This window comes from Apaloderma vittatum, unplaced genomic scaffold (genome assembly GCF_000703405.1).
Source record: "Apaloderma vittatum isolate BGI_N311 unplaced genomic scaffold, ASM70340v1 scaffold10526, whole genome shotgun sequence".
NCBI classification, from domain to species: domain Eukaryota; kingdom Metazoa; phylum Chordata; class Aves; order Trogoniformes; family Trogonidae; genus Apaloderma; species Apaloderma vittatum.
In genome coordinates this window covers 6761-28431 of record NW_009721256.1, presented here as the reverse complement: position 1 = coordinate 28431, position 21671 = coordinate 6761, and the positions used below count along the sequence as shown (strand labels likewise).

Here is a 21671-nt window from a genome sequence, read left to right as displayed (position 1 = left end):
GTTCAGCAGCTTTATTTCTGCAACTGGGAAGTCCTGGGGTGCTCGTGGTCTCTGTGTGGGGTGGCCAGTTGATTCTCTGTCCTCCAGTAGCTTCAGTAGTGAAGCTGCAAGGTTTTTTTGTGGCTTTTTTTTTTTTTAAATGCCTTGTGACTTTTTAGTATAGGAAACTCTTGGCTTCATTTAATATCTGTGATTAAGGCAATCTCATGTCTGGAAGCATCAGCCCACTGGAGGTTGGTTTTGGGGTGTCCTCCAGGAGCATGTGTATTTCCCGTAAAGTGGTCTCTGACCTGGTTCTGGAACTGTACAGCAGCTTTTTAGGACTTGAAAGAGAGAGGGGAGTAATAAGTCTATCTCACATGATGCAAGAGTGGGATAGCTCTGTGTCTAGATAGCAGGGCAGTCTTGGGGTCAGGAGAGCTCTGGCCAGGTCTCTGCAATGATTATTCTCTTGCACCTACAACTGACTCGCTGTGAGGCCTTGGACAAGTCAGTTTAATCTGTCTGGGTTTTCTTTTTCTGTCTTTGCACTGTGATACTGAGCTCACTGCGCTTGTTGCCATCGATGTTAAATGTGGTGGATCCACCTTCATGGGGGTGCTCTGGAGCAACGAGCTGCCTGTTGCAGAAAGTGAGAGCCAGGAGCACCCACTTCCCCTCTTTTTAACGGTGTGTTTTTGCTAATATGGTAAACTATAGGCTCTGATTTGCCTCTAGGTGGTTTTTGTTCTTTTAAAAACTCAAGGTTTGTTTTTAGGTCTTTCCTTGCTTGAGTGAGCAGGTTACCTGCTTTCTCAAGGAAAACCCCACTCCCAGTGAAGAGGCCAAGATTCAGAAGGGGCACCAGCTTATGATCTCCTGGCACTTGTTTTTAGTGGTACCCCTAAGAGCATGGCCTGGGGCAGTGTGGGCAGAGACCTGAGCCAGCATCTCTGCAAGCAGCAGCTGGGTCTGGGTGCTGCCTTCTCTCCTATCCTGAAGGAATGAGTCTGTGATTGCTGCTGCCCATGTGTCGTCAGCTGCTGGGGGCAGGGACATGAATGTGCTTACTCTGTTTCCTTTGAAAGGAGAAAGAGAATGATCATAAAGTGATGTGAATACATTGGTTCCAACTCTCATGCTATGCACTAGCTTTAAAAAGTCTACAGCATGCCTGGGTTAATTCCCACTTGATTCACTGCAACGGGAAGAATTGCTTCTAATTAAAGGTAAAAGAAAAACAAATGTTATTCCTTGTCCACACAGGAATTATCATACAAGTTTTTTTTATATTTTTTGTTACAGTGGCTTAAAGGGATTTGGAAAATAGAAGATAACTTATAAGCTTCTGTCCTATCAGTTGAGTTGGTTGTCTCCAGTTTATTATGCAAAAGTGTGATGTTAAGCCTTGTGTAAGCAGCTGACCAATGTTTTAAAGCAAAAGTAGTTGTTAGAATAGTTGACCAGTACTGTGGTGGTGATGGGCTCTAATTCTTCTTATTTTCTGCTTAGATAGAGTTTGTTCAGTTGGTGGAAACTGAGAATAAGCCTTTTGCTGCTGATTAGAGTTTGCTGGTGTATTTTAGGTACAAAACTGCTTAATGTGATGGTTTAACATGAGATGAATCTTAGGTTCATAGGAGTCTGTGTTAGTCCTGCAAGGTGACATGACGTCTCTTTTGAGGGATAACAGTGCTTATGCTTCCTGGGAAATACTAGTGGTAAGTTGCCTGTGGAGAAAAGGAGACCCAGCTTCGTTTTGATCAGGCTGAAGAGATTGCTTGTTTGACTGCTGTTTAGCTCTGTGCTCTGTAAATATGTAGGTTTGGGGTTTTTTTGTCCTTTTCACATCCTACTCCACCCTTCTCCCTTGACTCTGGAGTGTATAGATACAAACTGGGTCAGCTTTCTCTTGTCCTTCAGGGTTTTTACGATCTAGCCTTGCCGCCTTGACCATTAAGACTGGGATTTACGTGCTGGTAGTGTTGGCCCTGAAGTTTGTGTCAAAATGGGGCATGGCTTGCATAATAGTTCCAATAGCTTGCTGCTTTTATTTTTGGACAGTATGGCACTGGGATATATCAAGGCAGCACCCTTTATTTTCTCCAGTTTTTCTTCATGTGCTTTGAAATACCTTGCTGGAAAGTGTCAAATCTCAGCTAGGTGTTATTATTTCTAGCCAAAAGGATAGAATTCTTCACTTTTAAGAGGAGTTTAGATCTAGCAGGAAGGGATGACACTACTAAACCCTGGTGTGGTATATCAGCACCCTGTTTTCCTTTGACATTAATGCTGATTTTGCTGGTGTTTCTGATGTGGAAGAGTAGTGGTTTGGACTCGAAAAGAGCCTGTGTTCATCTTCGGGAGAAACAAAGCAGCATGTTTCCTTGTTAGAAAGAAGCTGTCCTGAAGAGGTTGCCCTTAAAAGGGTAAAGTGAATAAATGGATGTCTGAACTATGAAAATGCGCATGTTCTCTAAAACATTAGAATTAAACAAATGTCTGCTTCTACACGTTCAGGATTACAGAAGCCTGACACAGTGCTGGGACCCTTCTCCCTCATCAGATGTGCAGAGCTGAAGCCTCCGGGCCAGGCTGACCCAAGCGATGCCTGTGGTGGTGGGCAGAGAGAGAACGGGCAGTAGGTTAAAAACCAAAGCAACCCTGGTGTTTTGGGCAAAGCTGGTCTGCTCTCCCTCTGTCTGTGAAAACGGATTAGCAGCTCTTTCTCAGTATAAAACCATTTGTGGTATCTTTATTGCATTAAAATAGTTTCTGTTCCCTCCCCCCTCACTTCCCCTGCCTCCTTTGTACATAGCTTTAGCATTTCTTGATGACCTTTTTGTTAATATGATTTCCAGTGGGAGCATTTCACAGTAGAAGTATGTATTCCTTCAGGGTTTACACTGACATTTCCAGTGATTATTTAATTGGACTTCATGTTAGCCTCCATCCCCACGGGAACGCATACTTTTGCTATGAGAAGTTGTAATGTGTCTAATTTTGAGTTTCTGCTATAAACGCTTGCTCTCCAGGGAGGGTAGGTCCAACCCTTGTCTGTGGCTGCAGAATCGTCACTGTAGTGCATTTTGGGATGTGAGGTTTCTTGTCTTATTCCTAACTACATTCATGTATAGTTTAATCCTCGTACCAAAACTGAGAACAGGCCACCTTCTCTTGTACCATTCTGACTGTTTCGCAAGGATAAAGCAGTGCTCTGAAGGATGCTGTCATGTGGGTTGTGTTTTTTTTTTTTCCCTCTTATTACTTCAAATGAGCAGACACTGCACTTACTCAACATGGGGCAATTTCCAGATACAGACTGGAACCACTGTCTTGACTTCAGAGGTGTGATCCAGAAGTATTCAGAATGGCTTCTGGACAAGCTGTTTAGTAGTCCAGCCATGAGCAGCATGTCTTAGAAAAGCTGGCAAGTAAGGGAGAAGAATGGGTTTGCATGAGTGGCCTGCACCGAAAACTCAGGGTCTGAGGAAGAACTAAGCTTAAGATAAAAAAAAAAAAATAATTCCCAAACTGAAATGCCAAGGAAGGTTCCCTATTGGCAGGTTAGAAAAAATAAATAATAAATTGTTTTGTTTCTAAGTGGATCTTCATCATTGGAGGATCTAGTGGTCCTCAGATGAAGAAAAAAAGAAAGGATGAGAACTGATGGTGAAAAGAAGGAGGTCATGTGTTGAGGTGTGGGAGGCATTGGGGGTGACAGTGTGGTTGAGAGCCAGGTGGTGGTGGGGCAGGAGGAGCTCTGAGTGGAGCTGGGCAGAGCCAGCGTGTCTGGCATGACAGGGGAAGGGGCTCTTTGGGACGTATCCCTAGAAGAGTTGGCTGGGCTGTGCCTTGTGCCAAAGTAAAAAATAAAAGTAGATGAGACCACAGACTGTGAAAGCCAGCGTGCCAGGATGTGCTGTGGCTAGGAGCCTGAGCCGTAGCGAGATGAAATTAGAAATAACGTGCAAATGCGCACACATGTGCCTCGAGGCTGAGAGGAAACCCTTCCTCTTTATCTAGTGTCATACTCTTGACTTCTAAAGGGATCTCAGAGCGGTTGTGTCAAGGATGTGCTTGTAACTCTTCCAGGGCAGAATTTGTGTACAAAACGACCTCTTGGGATAGTTCCCACGTGGAAAAAACCTGACCTTGCAAGTTCTCTGGCATGCAGGGTTTCGCCTCTTTTTGAAGTGCCATTGGCAGCTCAGTGAGAAGGAGAGACTAGATTAGATTGAGTGTGTTGAGGTGGAAGCTGTTCTTTGTGAACGATGTTTACTTTTACTTTTTTATATTTACTTAAAGCTTAATCTTTTGCAGCAAGGCTGATGCTGAATGCCATGTAGGCAACAGGGAAACGAACCCTGTGATGGGTCTTCTGAATCTCCTGTGGACAGAGAGGTCCAGTGCGAGAAATACGCTTGCAGGATTAGAAAGTCAGAGCTCTTCTACTTGCTAGTAGCAATAGAAGTAGAAAAACTTTCAGTTATGCCCTTCATTCTGGGAAACAAGGGGGCAGTGTGGGTTGTTGAGGTAAATGTGGATATTTATATTCTAAAAGGGTGGATTTTTTTTTTTTAATTCCTTTATGCCATTCTTTAACAGTGGGAATGGTAATGTGTGAAGCAGTCCTGGTGTTGCTGTCGTCATCTTGTACTGCAGAAGGATGGTCTCTTCTCTATTGTGGGCTTGATCTCCAGTGTTTTAAAAACAAACCAACAAAAACCGAACCATGATTTCCTTGAAATGAAATGAGGAACTCCTAATGTCACCTGGGAGAGTGTGGTCTGATAGGTCTCCATCCCTTTTGACAGAAGGGAGTTGCCCTTCTCATCTGAGCTTCCTGCTGTGTGAGCCAATTAAAGTATTTGCAACTATGTCAAGCTTTCTGCAGCAGTGAGGGCAAGCCCTAAGTCCTGCCCAGCAGCAGCTGTGGTGAGGAGAAGGACATCTGTCTTGGAGAATAGAAACACTCCTACAATGACCTGCTTTGATTAGCCCCATTCCCCTAGAAGAGGTGTGGGAAGCACAGTTCTTCACCACAGTGAGCAGAGCCCTACTTGGACAAGGAAAGTGAGTGCCTTGTGTTGTTCAGGAAGTTTGAGGATCTCTTCTTTCGTACCTCAGGGTAAACAGAGAATGATCCCTAGTGTGCACCGTGAGCCATTTTTGCTACAGCTGAAGTGGTGCCAGCAACAGCTATGGGAAAGAGAGAAGGCTAGATCTTCCACTGCGAGGTGGTCTGAGCTCTTGTGCTCTATGGGTGCACCCCTGATACCTCTGTGCCCTCCCTGCTAGTGCCTTTGGTACCTAGTAGGCCTACCTCTGCTTGAGGTTAAGGAAGTACTGCAGAAGAAATGTGGAGAGTTAAGTGCTTTTCTTCTGCATTTACTCTTTTCATGTTATCTGGTGGTTTGGAGAAAAGGTGATGGGCCTTTGGTTTTGTTATGGCCCACTTACGAGATCCTTTGTGCACAGCCATAAACTGCTCCAGACGTGGCTGTGTTGGGCAATGATATAAAGATACGGGCTGGATGATTGGTCCATGTCCTGGGAGTGGATTTGCCCTATACTGCCTGAATTCTGCTTCAGCCTGTACAGCTGCTCTTTTCCTTGGTGAAAGGAAGCAAGCTGTGATGGATTTGCTGCTGAAAGTTCCAGTGTTGGAGGGGAGTGGTGTCCCTTGGGGCATCTCTGTGCTGGAGCTCACTTCTTCGCCTTGTGTGGGAGAGCACTCCTACCTACCATAGATGTGTGACCTGGGGACAAGATGTCTCCAAATAAGCTCAGCCAGCCTCAGCCTTGGGTGAACCTGTTGTGTGAAGGTCAGCGCAAGGAAAGCAAAGCAGTGCTGCCCACCTACTGAAGCCGGTGGGAACTGTGGCCTGAGGAGAAAGGGAGGAATATGTGCCAGTAAGGAAGACAGACAAGCAAGCGTGGCGTTCAAAGGTAAGTGTGTGTCACTTGAGTGTGGTGCTGCAGTCCATAGCTTGCCCTGCCCGTGGCACAGTCCTAAGTGGATCAGCATCAGCAGTATCACCCTGCAGCAGGACCTCTGGGCACTGATGGTGGCATGGCAGAGGGGTGGCCATGGGTCCTGGACCCTCCTGCCAGGCTGAGGAAGGGCATGGCACTGGTTAGGTGAAGTGTCTGAGCAGTACCTGGCCTCTATTTTTACAGGCTGGAGTCATGTTTACTTAACCTTGAGGCATCCTGCACTTTGAATCAACTTGACACAAAGTCATCTGTTCATTAATAACACAGGAGCAGTTTAATTGTTGTCTTAGTGGAAAAATACATGAGACTGTCATCAGCTGTTGCTTCTGGCAGTGCTTTTCTGCAGTAATGTAAATAAATGAGGTCACAGGTTTAAAGGAACAGGCTGTACTTGCACAAATTCGAAGCGTCATCTTAAACAGATATGCACCAATTGTCTGAATATCCCTGTCTTGCGCCTCAAAATACTCACTGTAATACTTTGACTTCAAACGTGCTCAAACGCAGCTTCAGGGGCTTGGTTTGCTGTGTTGGTGCTGACAGGGTGCACGCGGAGTGGGCGTTTTAAAACTTGGCTTCGTTCCGGAGTGAGTGAAGCTTTTGGTGGCCAGAACCATGGTACTGCCAAATTCTTTGCTTCTTCTCCCTGCCATGAGAGCCCAGCAACTGAAGAGGAGGGGAAGTTACAGACTGAACATCTTTTCTGCTGATACTTCACAGCTTCCGGGGATTTCTGCTCTTGTTGCGCATGTGCGCGTGCGTGTTTGGGGTTTTTTTTAATTTTTTTTTTTTTGAGATGGCTTTGTGGTATTGTAATCGAGGATGAGCCGATCCAGAAATCTGCCCGGACAGCTTTGAAAGCTGTATAAAAGGTCTGTTTGTCTCCCAGGACCACGTGCTCTGTCTAAATGTGGATCCCGCATCTGCAGTCCATCATGTGTAAAAATATGTTCCTGTTTGTAATCGTAGCGGGAACACCCAGTACCTGCCACGCTCAGAACAAAGTTATGGCCACGCCGGTGAGGTAATGCAAAGGTACTGCTTTATGGTCAGGGTATGTCATAGTAACTGCCTCTATAAGCTCTCACTATAGAGGGAACAACGTCACGTACTCCCTTTACTGTGGGATAAGAGCCTGTTTCCCAAAAGGAAACATATTGCAAATCTACCAGAATGTATTGTGAACCCTCATTCTAGTTCACATATAAATCACACAGCCACAGAGCAGCAGTGATGGTTGTAAGAGGTGCCAAAGAACACACAGAGAAGGAGGGCAGGTGTTGCTGTACTCCTTGTACTTTAATTCTCAGTCTTCTCTTTGGAAAAAGAACAACATGTATATAAGAAGTGTGCAATCAGGTTTGTTCTTGCTTTCTTTGAAGAGGATTGTTTCACAAGGGTGATGGTTCCCTGTGAAAGCTGGTTGCCTACGTCCTGCCATACCTTTTGTGCTTGTTTTCCACCGTGGTTGCCCTCTTCTGATGGCAAATGACAGACACCATGTTTGACATGATTTTCATGCAAGCACCATACTGCTTGTCTTTTTTAATTTGTTCAGAGCTGCTCTAGTTCCTGTCCAGCTGCTCACCTGGCCTTTTTGTGCTGGTGCAGTCCCTGGCTCCTGGGTGGCTTTAGAGCTGGAAAAATGTTTATGCAGGTGCTGCCTGGGTGCTGCTCGGTGGAGGCTTTTGAGGAGCATTAAGAAAGATATTTATGGGCCGATGGCTGCAAACTGTGAATGAACAAGTGTGAATATCTGGAGTATGTATGGTGCTGAGTTGAAACTTTCTAAAAGTTTTGAGATCTCGGGCAATCCAAAACTTATTGTTGCTCACTAACTACTCTGGCAGGGCAGGATGCTGGAAGATGCCACGCGCCGATAACCTGAAAAATATGTGGCTCCTCCATCAGTGATGAGCAAGAGCCCTCGGTCTCCTGTTGTTTTGCACTAGAGAGCAGGCAAGGCCGTCTGCTGTGAAGGCTCCTGCTTCACTGATTAGTTTCCTTATGGAAGAAATACCTTGGGTTCTCCAGTGTGGTGGGCATGCTTTTGTGTCCATTTTCATTTCTACTCAAGAAGATTCAGCCCCCTGAAAGCCTGCCTGGCAGCCAGTTTGGAGCAAAGTGTGCACAAAAGCATTTGGGATGTTCTCCACATGCATGTGTGTTCTGTGTCAAACTGGCTGGGAGGTTCAGGCTTTTTGCTGTGCTTGAATTATTAAAGCTATGTGGTGTGTTTAAAGCTAGAAGGGACAAGTTACAAGCATGACATTCTGTAGAAGTGAACTTTGGTGGCTTATCTAGCTGCTGGGCATTTAGTTTGTCACTGAAGGTGGCTTTACACAGCTGTATCTAGGCTTCATGGCTGTTGTTCATGCTGCCCTGCTGTGCATGCTAATAGTCTTACCTTGTGGATATATTATCTTGCCTCAGCTTAGCCCACCTGTATATGATGAAGGCTTGTTGCATATTGCAAATAGAAGCTGAAAAGCTGCTCTTAAAATGTGGTTTGCTTTTGTGCTTGTGAGAGGCTTCTGCTAAGTTGTGCCTCTCCTCCACACTCCCTGTCACTGCCCTCTCTAACCCTTCATGCCCCAGGTTTGGGAAGGCTTCAGCAGCTTCAACCACAAAACAGCTTCTCTTACAGCCGCACATGGAGTCTCTGCACCTGTGCCTTGAGCTTCCTTGTGATCTGGAGCTGCTTTCAGTACCAGTGATATATCTTGGTCCTTGTTGAGTTTAATGAACCAACTCTTGGACCAGACTTGTGTTGGCTATGTGTTGGCCTCCTCTTTGGGTACAGCCTCTTCTCTCCCACCTCCTATCCCCCGCTGCACGAAGACTTTAAAAGCTGAACTACCAGATGCTTGAGAGAGGAATACGGATACACTTGAATACCCTGTATGATTATTTCCCTTCACGTGGAAGTCTCTGTTTGACTTTTTGTCACTGGTTGTAATGAACTTTGCCAGGACCTTTTTTGGGTAGTCTCAAACTGTAGAAAAAGCTGAGCACATGCATGCATGAGCTCCTCTTAAATTATGCTAGTGCCTCATAAATCAGCTATGAGCCAGGCTTGTGTGTGGTGAGCATAGCGAGAGTGGATTAAGGGAACAGTACTCATGAGGTGTCTGGATCCTGGTTTTGGACCTGCATAACTTGTATGGCAGTGTAGATCTAAGCTAGGCTCCAACTGTTTGCTGTAGAGTTCAGCTTCCCACTATGACTGCATCTTTCTGCATCCTTCCTGGGTGCTGGTGTTCTTGTCCAGTCCTCCCTTGCTCACATGTCTGAGCTAGTTCAAGTTAGTAATTCTTTCCCCATTAATGTGTTGTTTTGGGGATCTTTGCACTGCAAATTGCTTGGGCAGGCTATTTTCAAAAGCTGATTGAGCTGACATTTAACTCCCTACCTGCATGAGGGAGTTGGAAGTGGGGGGAGGTGTGTGTGGAAAGGTGGCCTGTTCACTGGTGAGTGTCAGGAAGGAAATTGTGGGTGAAGTTAGCGTATGTTTGGCTACTCTGCTTGTTTGGGCATCTTCCACATGGTGTATTTGGGGTCACCTTCCCATCCTTTGGCCCGATGTTCCTGATGGGGTGGTGGGGATTGTCCTGTACTTGATCTCTGTACAGTGATAACAGAGGAACTCCATGCAATGTAATCATCTCTTGTCCTCTCCTCCCTGTTCTCATCTGCTGGACTGGGGCTCAGGGGTTGAAGGGGAACTGAGCAAGGGTTGGTAATGGAGTTAGAGTGTCTTCTGGTAAACAGGACAGGAGGGAGTCCCAAAAGGACATAAGTGGTGAGGAAAGAACTTGCTGTAGGCTCTTCAGCTCTGCTCTGTCTTACAAGGCAGCTGGTGAAGGAGGGTGATGTCTACCATCACCATCAGTGTGTCTGCACTGACACGATGAAGCAGTGAGATACTGCTTCCACCTATGTGCTGGTTATTGCCAGGAGGCTGCAGGAGAGGTGGAAAAAGAGTGTTGGCTCTGGAGTCACTAAAGCAACTTATGTTTTCAGGGGTTTTCTTGGGAATCCTGGCATGCTCTGGTTATTGTTTGAACAGCAGTATCTTAAGTTGAATGGACTGCTTAACTGTGCAGAGGATAGGAGTTTGGGTTTGGGCTTAGCCTGTAACCTAGACTATAGGTTGAGGCTTTTGGCTCAAGATGAGGCTTGAGACATCCTCAGCCTGGGAACCGTCGTGAACCAGCATGGGAACCACTTCCTGAGTGGACTGAGAAGACTTTTCAGACTCTCTTGAGGCCAGGAGGTGCAGTTGGCAGTGGAGCTCGGATTTTTGTCCTTGCTCTTCTTTCCATTCTGTTCCCTTGTTATAACAACTTTGCGAGTAGATAGCTTTAAGGCTCTGTGTCCCATAAAGAGCACAAACAACTGAAGACAAGAATGCTTTAGACGCAGGGAAAATATGTGATATGGGCAATTTGAAGATTTCTGGGAAAATTAGTTACTAGTGGCTTGTGAAGGACAGAAGTCTGGACATTAAAACTGACACGTGTATTAGAGGGTCTCCGGCGGTTGTGACCTAACCTGGGTGCCTCAAGCCCGTCGAGTACTATGTAGGGCACCGACATGGTCCCTGGGTGGGTCACACCTTCCACCCTGTGGGCAGGCGTGTGGCTTTTGGAGCTGCAGCATTCAAGATGTAAGTATCAGAGCCTTTTGCTCTGCCTGATCTAGAGCCTATGTGGCAGCTGTTTTGCTTTGTTTTAAAAAATCTCCCTTCACTAAATCACTCTGAGAGAGCATGAAAAACACAACTGGGTTTCTTTTTTTTTTTTTTAAAATAACATTATTGGGATGGTGACATTCACCATTTATTTTGGCTAGTGTAGCTCTTTCTAGTAACTTCAGCGTAGCTCTCCTCCCTCCTGGGTTTGGTGTGGGTTTTTTTTTTTTGTTGTTTTTGACTTGCATTTAACAAAGTGCAATTGAGTCTGAGCACTTGGCCCGTCTCGTTGCGGTGCATGACTCCAAGTACCCTGGTACAACATAAACGTGCGCTTTCGCGGGCGAGGCGGGGGGAATATATCATCGTGTTTCTCCTCTTTTCCGCCTTTTTCTTTTTGGAGGGGCCACCTGTTAGCATTACATCAGTGGCTCCCAGGAAGGCCGCCCTCTTGCCAAAGGCCTTACACAAAGTAGTTCTTCTTGTATTGTTTGCGCTCAAAGAGCTGATGTCATGCCAGCTGATGTCATTGTGTGCTTTGTGTAATCGCTATGGAAACCAGGCAGGTGGGGAGCCTGGGGCTGATGTAATTGCCGAATGAGGTGTAGAAACAAGGTCTGCTTTTCTTGCCCTGGTTTTGCAGAGCTGCCCTCCTGGAGGGGAAAAAAAAATAAAATAAAAAGGAGGATGGGGAATACTGCTTGAAAACGCCAGCAAGATGTGCACTAGAGCCAGGGTAGGCATGACCCCAAAAAATGACTTCTCCCTCCCCCCTCGGATACATTTTCGAATCTTTATTAATGTCCTAAAAATAACTCTTGCTAGATATTTTCAGGCAACCAAGGCAGAAGAAGGAAAGCTGTTTACCATATGTTAAGTGAGCACCTTCAGTTGCTGTTAGGTTATGAGGAGTGGTTTTCTTTTGTTCGACTGCACAAATGTGTACGTCCTGTTCCCTCAAGCGATGCCGGCATGAGCGGCATCCCTGTTCTCAGGGGTGTTGGATGAGGGGTGCCCTGCAGAGCTGCTCTGGGCATGTGTACCTGCTGCGGGCAGAGAACGCTATAAGACTGTCTGAGCTGACTTCATGCTGCTCTTTGGTGTGCTGCTAGCCCGTTTGCTCGTATTTTTGTGATGGTTTTTTTTTTTTGTTTTTTTTTTCTTCCCTTCCTCCCATGGGCCTTGTAGGTGAGATAGCCCAAGCATGTTTTCCTTTGAGCCTGTTCCTTGGCACTGTCAGCTTTGTGGATGGGAAGACATGTGCTGCTGGTTCATGCCACCCTTGCCTTTGGTGGCCATGCCAAGCATCTGTCACCATGACCGTGGTGGTGGGGACACTAGAGCCAACTCTAATCCTGGTGGCCCCAGCACGTACCCTGAAGGAAGGTGGGTCCAAAGTGTCACTGACCTCGAGATGTCTAACCAAAATATCTGCTTGGTCTCTCTTCCCAGGAGGACTCAGTGGTTTCAAGCAGAACCATGAAAACCTCTGCGATAACTCCCTCCAGCTGCAGGAGTGCCCGGAGGGGGGAGGGGGAAGCGGTGCATCTGCTGTGCCCCCCACGCTACCTCAGTCTATCCCCACCACGCCAGACATCGAGAACGCTGAGCTCACCCCTATCCTGCCCTTCCTCTTCCTCGGAAACGAGCACGATGCTCAGGACTTGGAGAAAATGCAGAGGATGAACATAGGCTACGTAATCAATGTGACCACCCACCTGCCCCTGTACCATTATGAGAAGGGCATGTTCAACTACAAGCGGCTCCCGGCCACTGACAGCAACAAGCAGAATCTCAGGCAGTATTTTGAAGAGGCATTTGAGTTCATTGGTAATTATCCTTGACTGGAAGTACTCCTGTTCTTTGTATTTTTTGGGGGGTTTTTTTGTTTGCTTGGGTTTTTTACCTGTGGTAAGAATCTAGCATGAATTTTATGCTTTACTATCTACCCTGAAGGCTGTAGAAGGGTGTATTTACTCTTGTTGAGGTTGTCAGAAATGCTGAACACCTCATGTTTCTACTTGTCCTCGTCTCTGGCATATCCAGTTAAGCAGCCTGGGGGTACAATTTTTATCCATTGATAGTGATGCCTATCTCCAGGATTCCAAATTCAGTAAGCCCCAGAAAACTGGGAGTTTTGTCATGCCCTTTTCTTGATTCCCTTGCATTCCTAGTTTCCACAGTGGCTTCCAGACAGTTTTTTTCATAGTAGCTATTCTTAATGATGGCTGAGTCTTTCCTAACTTAATTTTGTGAGAAAAACTGACAAACTTTCACACTTGACTTGTTTTGCTGCTAGATTTATAACTTCAGAGCATGCAAATGGATGAGTGGATGGTAATGAAAATTTATATTAATAAGCCTCTATACTCCATAGGCTGTGTGAGAGAGTTGGCTACAGACATCCAGCTTGTTGGGGAGGTTGCTGAAGAAGTGACCCAGCAATGTTACCTGAGTTGCTCTGATCCTCACTGCAATCCATGCAGTAAAACCCTCAGCCAAATACAGGGGTGCATTCAGCTCTTTAAGCAAGACTGGTCAGTGAGGACATGCGCATGTGATACTGAAAGCTTTTGAGGACCTTCCCTTGTCCCTCTATATGTCTTTGTGAGCATAGCTTTTGCAGTGCAGTGAATATCCACTTCCCCAGCACAAGTATGCATCAGTGAGAGATTTTTCCAAAATACACTGGGAGGACCACTGGCATATAATTTTATTTTCTTGCACTGAGGCTGGGTTAATATCTTTAGCAATACTTCAGGCTCGATGGTGGAAGAGACTAGGCAAATGAGTTTTGCTTCTGTGCTGTGCTACAGCGTAGGTCTACGCTGAACCAGGTGCAGAGCTGTCTTCTTCCCTGCCATCAAACCATCCATATTTTTGGCCCCTGAATCAGGGTGTGGGTATATGGCTCCTGAAATTCAAGCCTACTTGTGCTGGCTCTGTGGAGGTGCACTCAGGCTTAGCAAGAATCGGACTCCAGTAGTGGGATTGTGTCCCATGGCAGAAGACTGAAGCTCAGCATATTATCATAGAATGGTTAAGGTTGGAAGGGACCTTGAAGATCATCTAGTTCCAACCCCCCTGCTGTGGGCAGGGACACCTCCCTCCCACTATACCGAGTTGCTCAAAGCCCCATCCAACCTGGCCTTGAACACTTCCAGGGATGGGGCATCTACAGCTTCCTCAAGAAACCTGTTCCAGTGCTTCACCATTCTCATAGTGAAGAATTTCTTCCTTATATCTAATCTAAATCTCTCTTGCAGTTTCAGGCCATTGCCCCTTGTCCTGGCACTACAGGCCCTTGTAAAAAGCCCTTCTCCAGCTTTCCTGTAGGCCCCTTTCATGTATCAGAAGGCTGCTGCTAGGTCACCCCAGAGCCTTCTCTTCTCTAAGCTGAATAACCCCAGCTCCCTCAACATTTCTTCAGAGCAAAGGTGCTCCAGCCCTCTAATCATCTTTGTGGCCCTCCTCTGGACCTGCTCCAGCAGATCCATGTCCTTGAACTATGGGCTCGAGAACTGGATGCAGTACTCCAGGTGGGGGGTGACCAGAGTAGAGGGGCAGAGTCACCTCCCTTGACCTGCTGGTCACACTCCTTTTGATGCAGCCCAGGACACATTTTGCTTTTGGGACTGCAAATGCACACTGCCAGCTCATGTTGAGCCTCTTATCAACTAACACACCTAAGTCCTCCTTGTCAGGGCTGCTCCCAGTCTGCTCTCTGCCAGCCTATATTTGTGCTTGGGATTGCCTCAGCCCAGATGTGGGACCTTACAGTTGGCCTTGTTGAACTTCGTGAGGTTGGCGTGGGCCCATCTTTCACGCCTGTCAAGGTCCCTCTGGATGGCATCCCTTCCCTCCAGTGAGTCAACCACTCCACAGACTTTGGTGTTGTCGGCAAACTTGGCGAGAGTGCACTGCAGCCCACTGTCCATGTCCCCAACAAAGATGTTAAACAACACTGATCCCAGTGCTGATCCTTGTGGGACACCACTCATCACTGGTCTTCACCTGGACATTGAGCTGTTGATTGCAACTCTTTGAATGTGACCATCCAGCCAATTCCTTATCAATCAAGTGGGCCATCCATCAAACCCATATCCTTCCAATTTAGAAACCAAGATGTTGTGCGGGACAGTGTCAAGTGTTTTGCACAAGTCCAGTAGATGACATCAGTTGCACTTCCTTTGCCCACTGATGCTGTAGCACCATCATAGAAGGCCACCAAGTTTTCAGCCACGATTTGCCATTGGTGAAGCCGTGTTGGCTGCCATCAATCACCTCCTCTAATCCATGTGCCCTAGCAGCTTTTCCAGGAGGATCTGCTCCATTATTTTGCCAGGCACAGAGGTGAGACTGATGGGCCTATTAATTCCTTGGATCTTTGTTTTTCCTCTTTTTGAAGATGGGGGTTATGTTTTCTCTTTTCCAGTCAATGGGAACCTCTCCAGATTGTTGTGATTTCTCAAGTATGATGGAAAGTGGCTTAGTGATTTCATATTCTGTTCTTTAGTTCTTTTAGTGATTTCATATTCAGTTCTTCAAGGACCCACAGATGGGTCTTCTGAGGTCCCATGGACTCGTGCACGTTCAAGTTCTTTAGATGGTTCCAAACCTCGTCTTCACTCACAGTGGGGAGTTCTTCAGTACCCCAGTCTCTGCCTGCCCTCTCTGCAAACCGAGGCAGTGTGGCTGGAGCCCTTGCCATTGAAGACCGAGGCAAAAAAGTCATTGAGTACCTGAGCCTTTTGAATATCTTGTGTGACCAGCTCCCCAGTTTCCTTCCAGAGTGGTCCTACATTTTCCCTGGTCTTCCTTTTGTTGCTAACATATAGATATAGAAGCCTTTCTTATTGGCTTTGACATCCCTAGCCAGATTTAATTCCAACCAAGGCTTTACCTTTCCTAACCTGAACCCTGGCTATTTGGTCAGCTTCTCAGTAATCCTCCCAGGTTACCTGTCCTCTCTTCCGTACCCCATAGGCTAATTTTTTTGCATTTGACAGTGTCCAGGAGTGACTTGTGTATCCATGCAGGCCACCTGGTGTTTTTACCAGCCTTCCTCTTTGTTGGAATGCATAGCTCTTGGGCTTGAAGGAGGTGATTCTTGAATATTAATCAGCTTTCCTGGGCCCCTTTTCCCTCCAGAACTTATCCTGTTCAATTCCACTGAGCAGATCCCTGAGGCTGTCAAAGTCAGCTCTCCTGAAATCCAGGGTCTTGAGCTTACTGCTCTCCTTTCTGATTGCCCTAAAGATCCTGAACTCCACCATTTCATGGTCACGGCAGCCAAGGCTGCCCTTGAGCTGCACGCTCCCCACAGGCCCCTCCTTATTGGTAAGAACAAAGTTGAGCAAAGCACCTCTCCTCATAGGCTCCTTTACCACTTGGAGAAGGAAGTTGTCATCATTGCCTTCCAGGAACCTCCTGGGTTGCTTGTGCCTTGCTGTATTGGCCCTCCAACAGATACCAGGATGATTGAAGTCTGCTTTAGGACCAAGGCTTGTGAATGTGAAGCTGCTTCTATCTCTTTATAGAGAGCCTCGTCCCTTTGGTCATGCTGGTCAGATGGCCTGTAGCAGGTACCCATTACAGTGTCACCCATGCCTTCCCTTTAAGCCTGACCCATAAAGTCTCAGTTATTTCCTCATCCATCCCCAAACAGAGTTTGGTGGACTACAACCTGTCACTGACATTAAGAGCAACATCCCCTCCCCTTCTTCCCTGCCTGTCCCTCCTAAACAGCCAATATCCTTCCATTCCCACACTCCAGTCACAGGTGTCTTCCCACCATGTCTCTGTGATATCATAGCCCTGCAGGTGAGCATGTATTCCTAACTCTTCTTGCTTATTCCTCACACTGCGCGCATTCACATAGAGGCACTTTAGTTGGATCCTCATTCCAGGTGACCTGTTGACTGGCAATTCCTGCTCCAGTACTTCAGCTGCTCTCCCTCCTGTCTGTAATCCATCAATAGTCTTACCCCTAGCAGTCCTGGGTTCATCACATATATTACTGTTATCCACCTTGCGTGGGACAGCAGACTGGAGGCTGTCCTTAGACTCGTTTCTAGTGAGCCTGGTTTTATCCCCTTCCCCCTTCGAGCCTAGTTTAAAGCTCTCTCGATGAGCTTTGCCAACTGTGGTGTGAGGATTGTTTTCCCACTTTGGACAGATGTATTCCATCTGTTGCCAGCAGACCTGGTGCCATGTAAACTTCCCCATGATCAAAGAATCCAAAATTCCAGCAGTGGCACCCCTTTCTGAGCCATTCATAAATCAGGTGTGTTTTCCACCCTCTTTCAGTGTTTTTCCCTTCTGCTTGAGGGAATGGTGAAAACACCACCTGCACCTGCGCACCTGATCATGTATTTAGTCACCCTAATGCCTTGAAGTCCTTTGGGTTTGCCTTTGGGCTTCTCTTTACGACCTCATCACCACCAACCTGGACACCTGCCTCAACATACCAAAGGGTAATAATCAGAGGGCTGTACCAGACCAGGGATCTTCCTTTTTACATCCCTAACCTGAGCCTCAGGGAGGCAGCATACTTCCCTGTGGGTTGGATTGGGCTATCCTTCCAAGCCCATCTGCCCCTGACATATGCCTGGGCAGGGGCTCACTGCTCTGAAGCAGACAGCTTGCCAGCCTGCTCCGGCTGTGGTTGGGTTGATGGGGGATTGTTGTGTGCCGATGTGTGCACTCTGTAGCCGTGCTACTGTAGTGAAGCTGAATAGGTGAGTCACTGCTTACGCTGCGGTTCAGATGGAGTGCGGTGTGAAAGCTTGAGTCTTACTACTGAGACCAAGGGATCTCTAGTTTTCCCTAGTGTTCCTAAGTCAACCAGCCAGTAGTGCTGTCAGCTCCACAAACTGCTGATTACTGTGTGTGTGTGGGAGGGCAAACACCTCTTCTTGGGTGAAGGGAAGCCCTCTTGGAAGGCAAGGGAGAGGGAACCTCACTTTTTCCTTTGGGAACAATAGTTGGGTCAAGAAATCCAGTGAAACCTTGAACTTTGAATTCAACAGCATGGGGAGATGCTACAGGCTAAGTTAACATGAAGAAATTACCAAGCTCTGTTGAGGTCCTCTGGGGGTAGGAGGGAGATTTCTGCTCCCAGCATCCCTGTGTACTGTGGGATTAGAGTTCTCAAAACTGCTAAAAGACAGTGTTTGGCTTATGAACTTACTGAGTGAAGAGAATTCAGCCTTGCACTGAAAAGGTTTAGGAAGTGTTTCAAAACCCATTTTATTTTCTGTCGTGGGTTAGGACTGAGCCAGCCACTAAATGTGGACACATGCTCCCTCCCCCGATAGCAATCCCCACTGGTGCTGCAGAGCAGGCGGCACTGGGGAAGCCCCAGGCTCAGCGGCAGTGAGAGCTAGGTAAAGGGAGCTGGATTCAGGAACTCAGGATCCGGATCAAAAGGAGGAGATTGGACAGAGTCCTCCCTGGACACCGGCCATTGCAGAAAAGGGAGGAGAAACTCTTGAGATCACTCAAATATGGAATGGAATACTCCCGTTGGTCACCTGTCCCGTCTATTGCCCCCCAGAGGTCACTTCCTTGTGACCCCTCTCACTACCTGGCACCCCCAGCGTGGCACACAAGAGCCAGCAGTGGCCTTGGGCACTGTAGGAATAAGTATCAGCAAGAGCCTTTCTGCATCCCAGTCCCAGGCAGTACCTGGAAACATCAGGTGTTATCACTGCCAGTAGCACACACTGTCTGCAAAACATGCTGCTGACTTCAGAAAGTGCAGCCTTTTAGAAGAGACTAAACTGGAAAGTAAAAATCACTGAACAGAATTGGGGTTTTTAGCTAAAACCAGGACATTCTCCTTTTTGGTAATTACAGCTTGAGGGTCTGTCTTTGTTTTTAAACAAATATTTCTCCATTGAGAGGTTTTTCTCCATAGCAAATTTAGCCAGCTGGGGAAGTAACATGCTTGTCAAAGTTTACCTCGGGGTCAACTTCTCAAATGCAATTAAAAATTTGGAAATGTTTAAACAGCAGATCGTGGGCCTATGTTTCTTTAAATATGTCCTGAAAAAAACCCACAACCCAGCCCAAGTTTAGCTAAGACTGAAACCATAGGAAGTGAAATCATCAAAAACTCTCTCGGAAAGTGTGTTAAAATGTGTTAGAGAGTTTCAGCTTCCTGAAATACTAACTGGCAAAAACGTCTAGGGGGAAGTTAGCTTCATTTATGCTTTCACAATACAGGTGGAACATGTGGGGTAGGATGAGCCATACTCTTGGTCAGGTTGGATTCATGCCAAGACGGCAAACTAAATCTGCGCTCCTCCTACAGATTTAAACAAAATAAATAGATTGAAGTGTCACATACTGAAGTGTCATGTCTTTAAATTTTTAAAAGCGAACTGTGGGAGATGAGCATGGTGTGGTAGCGACTCTCCTCTTTCTTGTGTCCTGTTAGCCTGTGGTTCTAGGGGCTCTGTCCTTCCTAAAATCTTGCCCAGCTTGCATCCCTCTAGGTGATAGATCTCAGTGGAAGGCGTGTGTGTGGCAGGGTTTCCCTGCCTCCCTCCCTCCCCACCTTGTCCTTTCCCCACTGCTTCTGGTGTGGGGGGAGAAGCAAGAGAGAGAGATGGCAAATCCCTTTTTCACACCACTGAAGGGGTGACCCAAGTCAAAACACACAGAGCTGATAGGCCCAAAGCGAGGAGTCAGAATTTGAGGTCTCTTACTGATGAAGTCTTGCTGAGATCCAGCTTTTGCAGGGACACCACAGCAGAGTGCCCTGTTGAAGCAAGAAAACATCTTTGCAAAAGCCTCAAAGAATAGGGCTTTGAAATGGATGTCTTGCTTGAATTGAATCTGAAAAATGCCTACTTTTTTTTAAAAGGTGGTGTCCTGCTTTGAAAGACAGGGAGGTTGAGATGCTGACCTACTGCAGCGATGTTTTGACAGAGGTGGAGATGGTGCCTTGTCGTGGGCCTTGACCTCCTAAATAAATGATCCCTGGCAGCACATGTGAGCAGCACAGCAGTGTCGTGCAACGTGCAACTCATCTAAAAAAGAGATAGAAGTGAATGCAAGGATTTTCATTATTAGACTGGCCTGTGCGTTTTGCGTTCAGTAACTGTGAAACCCCAAGGAAGATGGACTGCAGGGGAAGGGGAGGAGATGCTGCTGTGCTTGCCATCAAATAAAAGGACTTTTCACATTAAGTGACTCTTACTTGCACTGAGCTCTTTCTAATTTGCAAACGGGCAAAAATCTTACTTTCTTCTGTCTTTCTCATTTCCAGAGGAAGCTCATCAGTGTGGAAAAGGTCTCCTCATCCACTGCCAGGCTGGTGTCTCCCGATCTGCCACCATAGTTATCGCGTACTTAATGAAGCACACGCGCATGACCATGACAGATGCCTATAAATTTGTAAAAGGCAAACGACCAATCATTTCCCCTAACCTTAACTTTATGGGGCAGTTGCTGGAGTTTGAAGAAGATCTAAACAACGGTGTTACACCGCGAATCCTCACACCAAAGTTGATTGGCGTAGAGACTGTCGTGTGACAGCCGAAGCCACGAGGAGACGGTCAATGAAGGGGTTAACCTATTCTTCACCTGATTTGGGGGAGTGACTGGTGGGTTGTGGGTTTTTCTTTTTAGCTTTCAAGGGGGGTTTTGTGGCAAACCTTTTGTGAATAAAAACCTTTTTTTGTAAGGAAAGGTTTTTAAAAGATCCAAGAACTTCGCCATGCTTGGGATGCTGTTGTGATTTCCTTCCTAGACACCGGCAGAGCAGGGAGGCTTTGGAGCAAAAGGAATATTTCTTAAAATCAAAACAAGAAGGAAGAAATACTGGGCGCTTTTTTTTTTTTAATTATTATTATTTTTACTTTTCCCTCCTCTCCAGCTACTTGTAGAGTTTATGGCTAAGTAGTCTGTGCAGGTTCATAGACTGAAGAAACCTAAGTTAAAGACAAAACACAAACAGCCAGAACAAAGCTGCCAAAAAACCTCCCTGAAACACAAGGGCCTTCTTCTGCAAAGGGTTTGCTAAAGATAACCTAGCAAAACGCTCACCAATGCAAAGGAAATCAGAGCAGCTTAAAAAGTCTGCAAGGCACTTTTCACACTCCTGACTCAAACTAAAGAAGAAGAAAAAGAAGTTTATTTGGTGTGTTTCATGTTCCAGTTCTATTTTTCTATTTTGGGCGTAAGGTTTTAACAGTAAGGGACTTTGATCATTCTATGCCATATGCCTTCACTGGCTTCTTGTGCAATAATTTGAGGTTTGTTTGAGTGTTCAAACCACTTAGAGTTGGCTGCCCATTAATAATAAGATAATAATTTTTAAAGTCTAATAGTGCAACCGCAGCCGGCTTGGTTCAGGAAGGATGAGAGCAATTATTTCGTTCCTTTATATGATTTTGATCCTGGTTACAGTGCCATAAACCTTGTTACATATGTATATCAGAATGTACAAAAATCGAGAACGAGCAAAGTTTATTTAAAAATATTTTTCGCACAAAATATTGGTGTGTTTCAGTTGTTCTATGTAAAAAAAAATTTGATTATAAAACAAAAAAAACCTTTTGGAAAACGTGTGTCCTTTTGTTTCTTTGCCACTTTTCCATTTACTTTCCATGGGATGGGTTTTTGTTCTGTCCTTTTTGGTTTTTGTTGCAGTGTACATCTCCCTTTGACAAAAATGTGGTATCTTTTGTTTGGCATCTCCTCTTCAGTGTTTCGTTCCTGTTCTCTGCTGGTGGAACATGTTTTCTTTATTTTCTACAATACCCTTGCATCCTTCATTTTCTGTAACCAGATTTTTCAGTCCTGGAAGCGTATCAGTTCTGGAGCTGTTTGGCTGACATAGCACTATTGGTGAGGGCTCTTTGGAACAGACCTGCTACTTCTACAGCTCAGTAGCCATTTGGAAAAATAAGAAATAAACATTCTCCACCAATTCCTTTTCATCTTCATGCAATTAGCTTATCTTCTGTGTTACAAAATTGTCCAGTTT

The 21671-nt window shown here is 46.1% G+C and overlaps 1 protein-coding gene across 1 annotated transcript in view; it reads left to right on the top strand.

Moving 5' to 3' along the window:
• Nucleotides 1–21248, top strand: part of DUSP10 (dual specificity phosphatase 10) — a 28222-nt gene extending 6974 nt beyond the window's left edge. The window contains exons 2-3 of the mRNA XM_009871307.1: nucleotides 12125–12502; nucleotides 19950–21248. Coding sequence (XP_009869609.1) covers nucleotides 12125–12502; nucleotides 19950–20215 — 644 coding nt within the window. The 3' untranslated portion in view covers nucleotides 20216–21248. The remainder of the gene's footprint in view (nucleotides 1–12124; nucleotides 12503–19949) is intronic.
• Nucleotides 21249–21671: the final 423 nt, after the last annotated feature.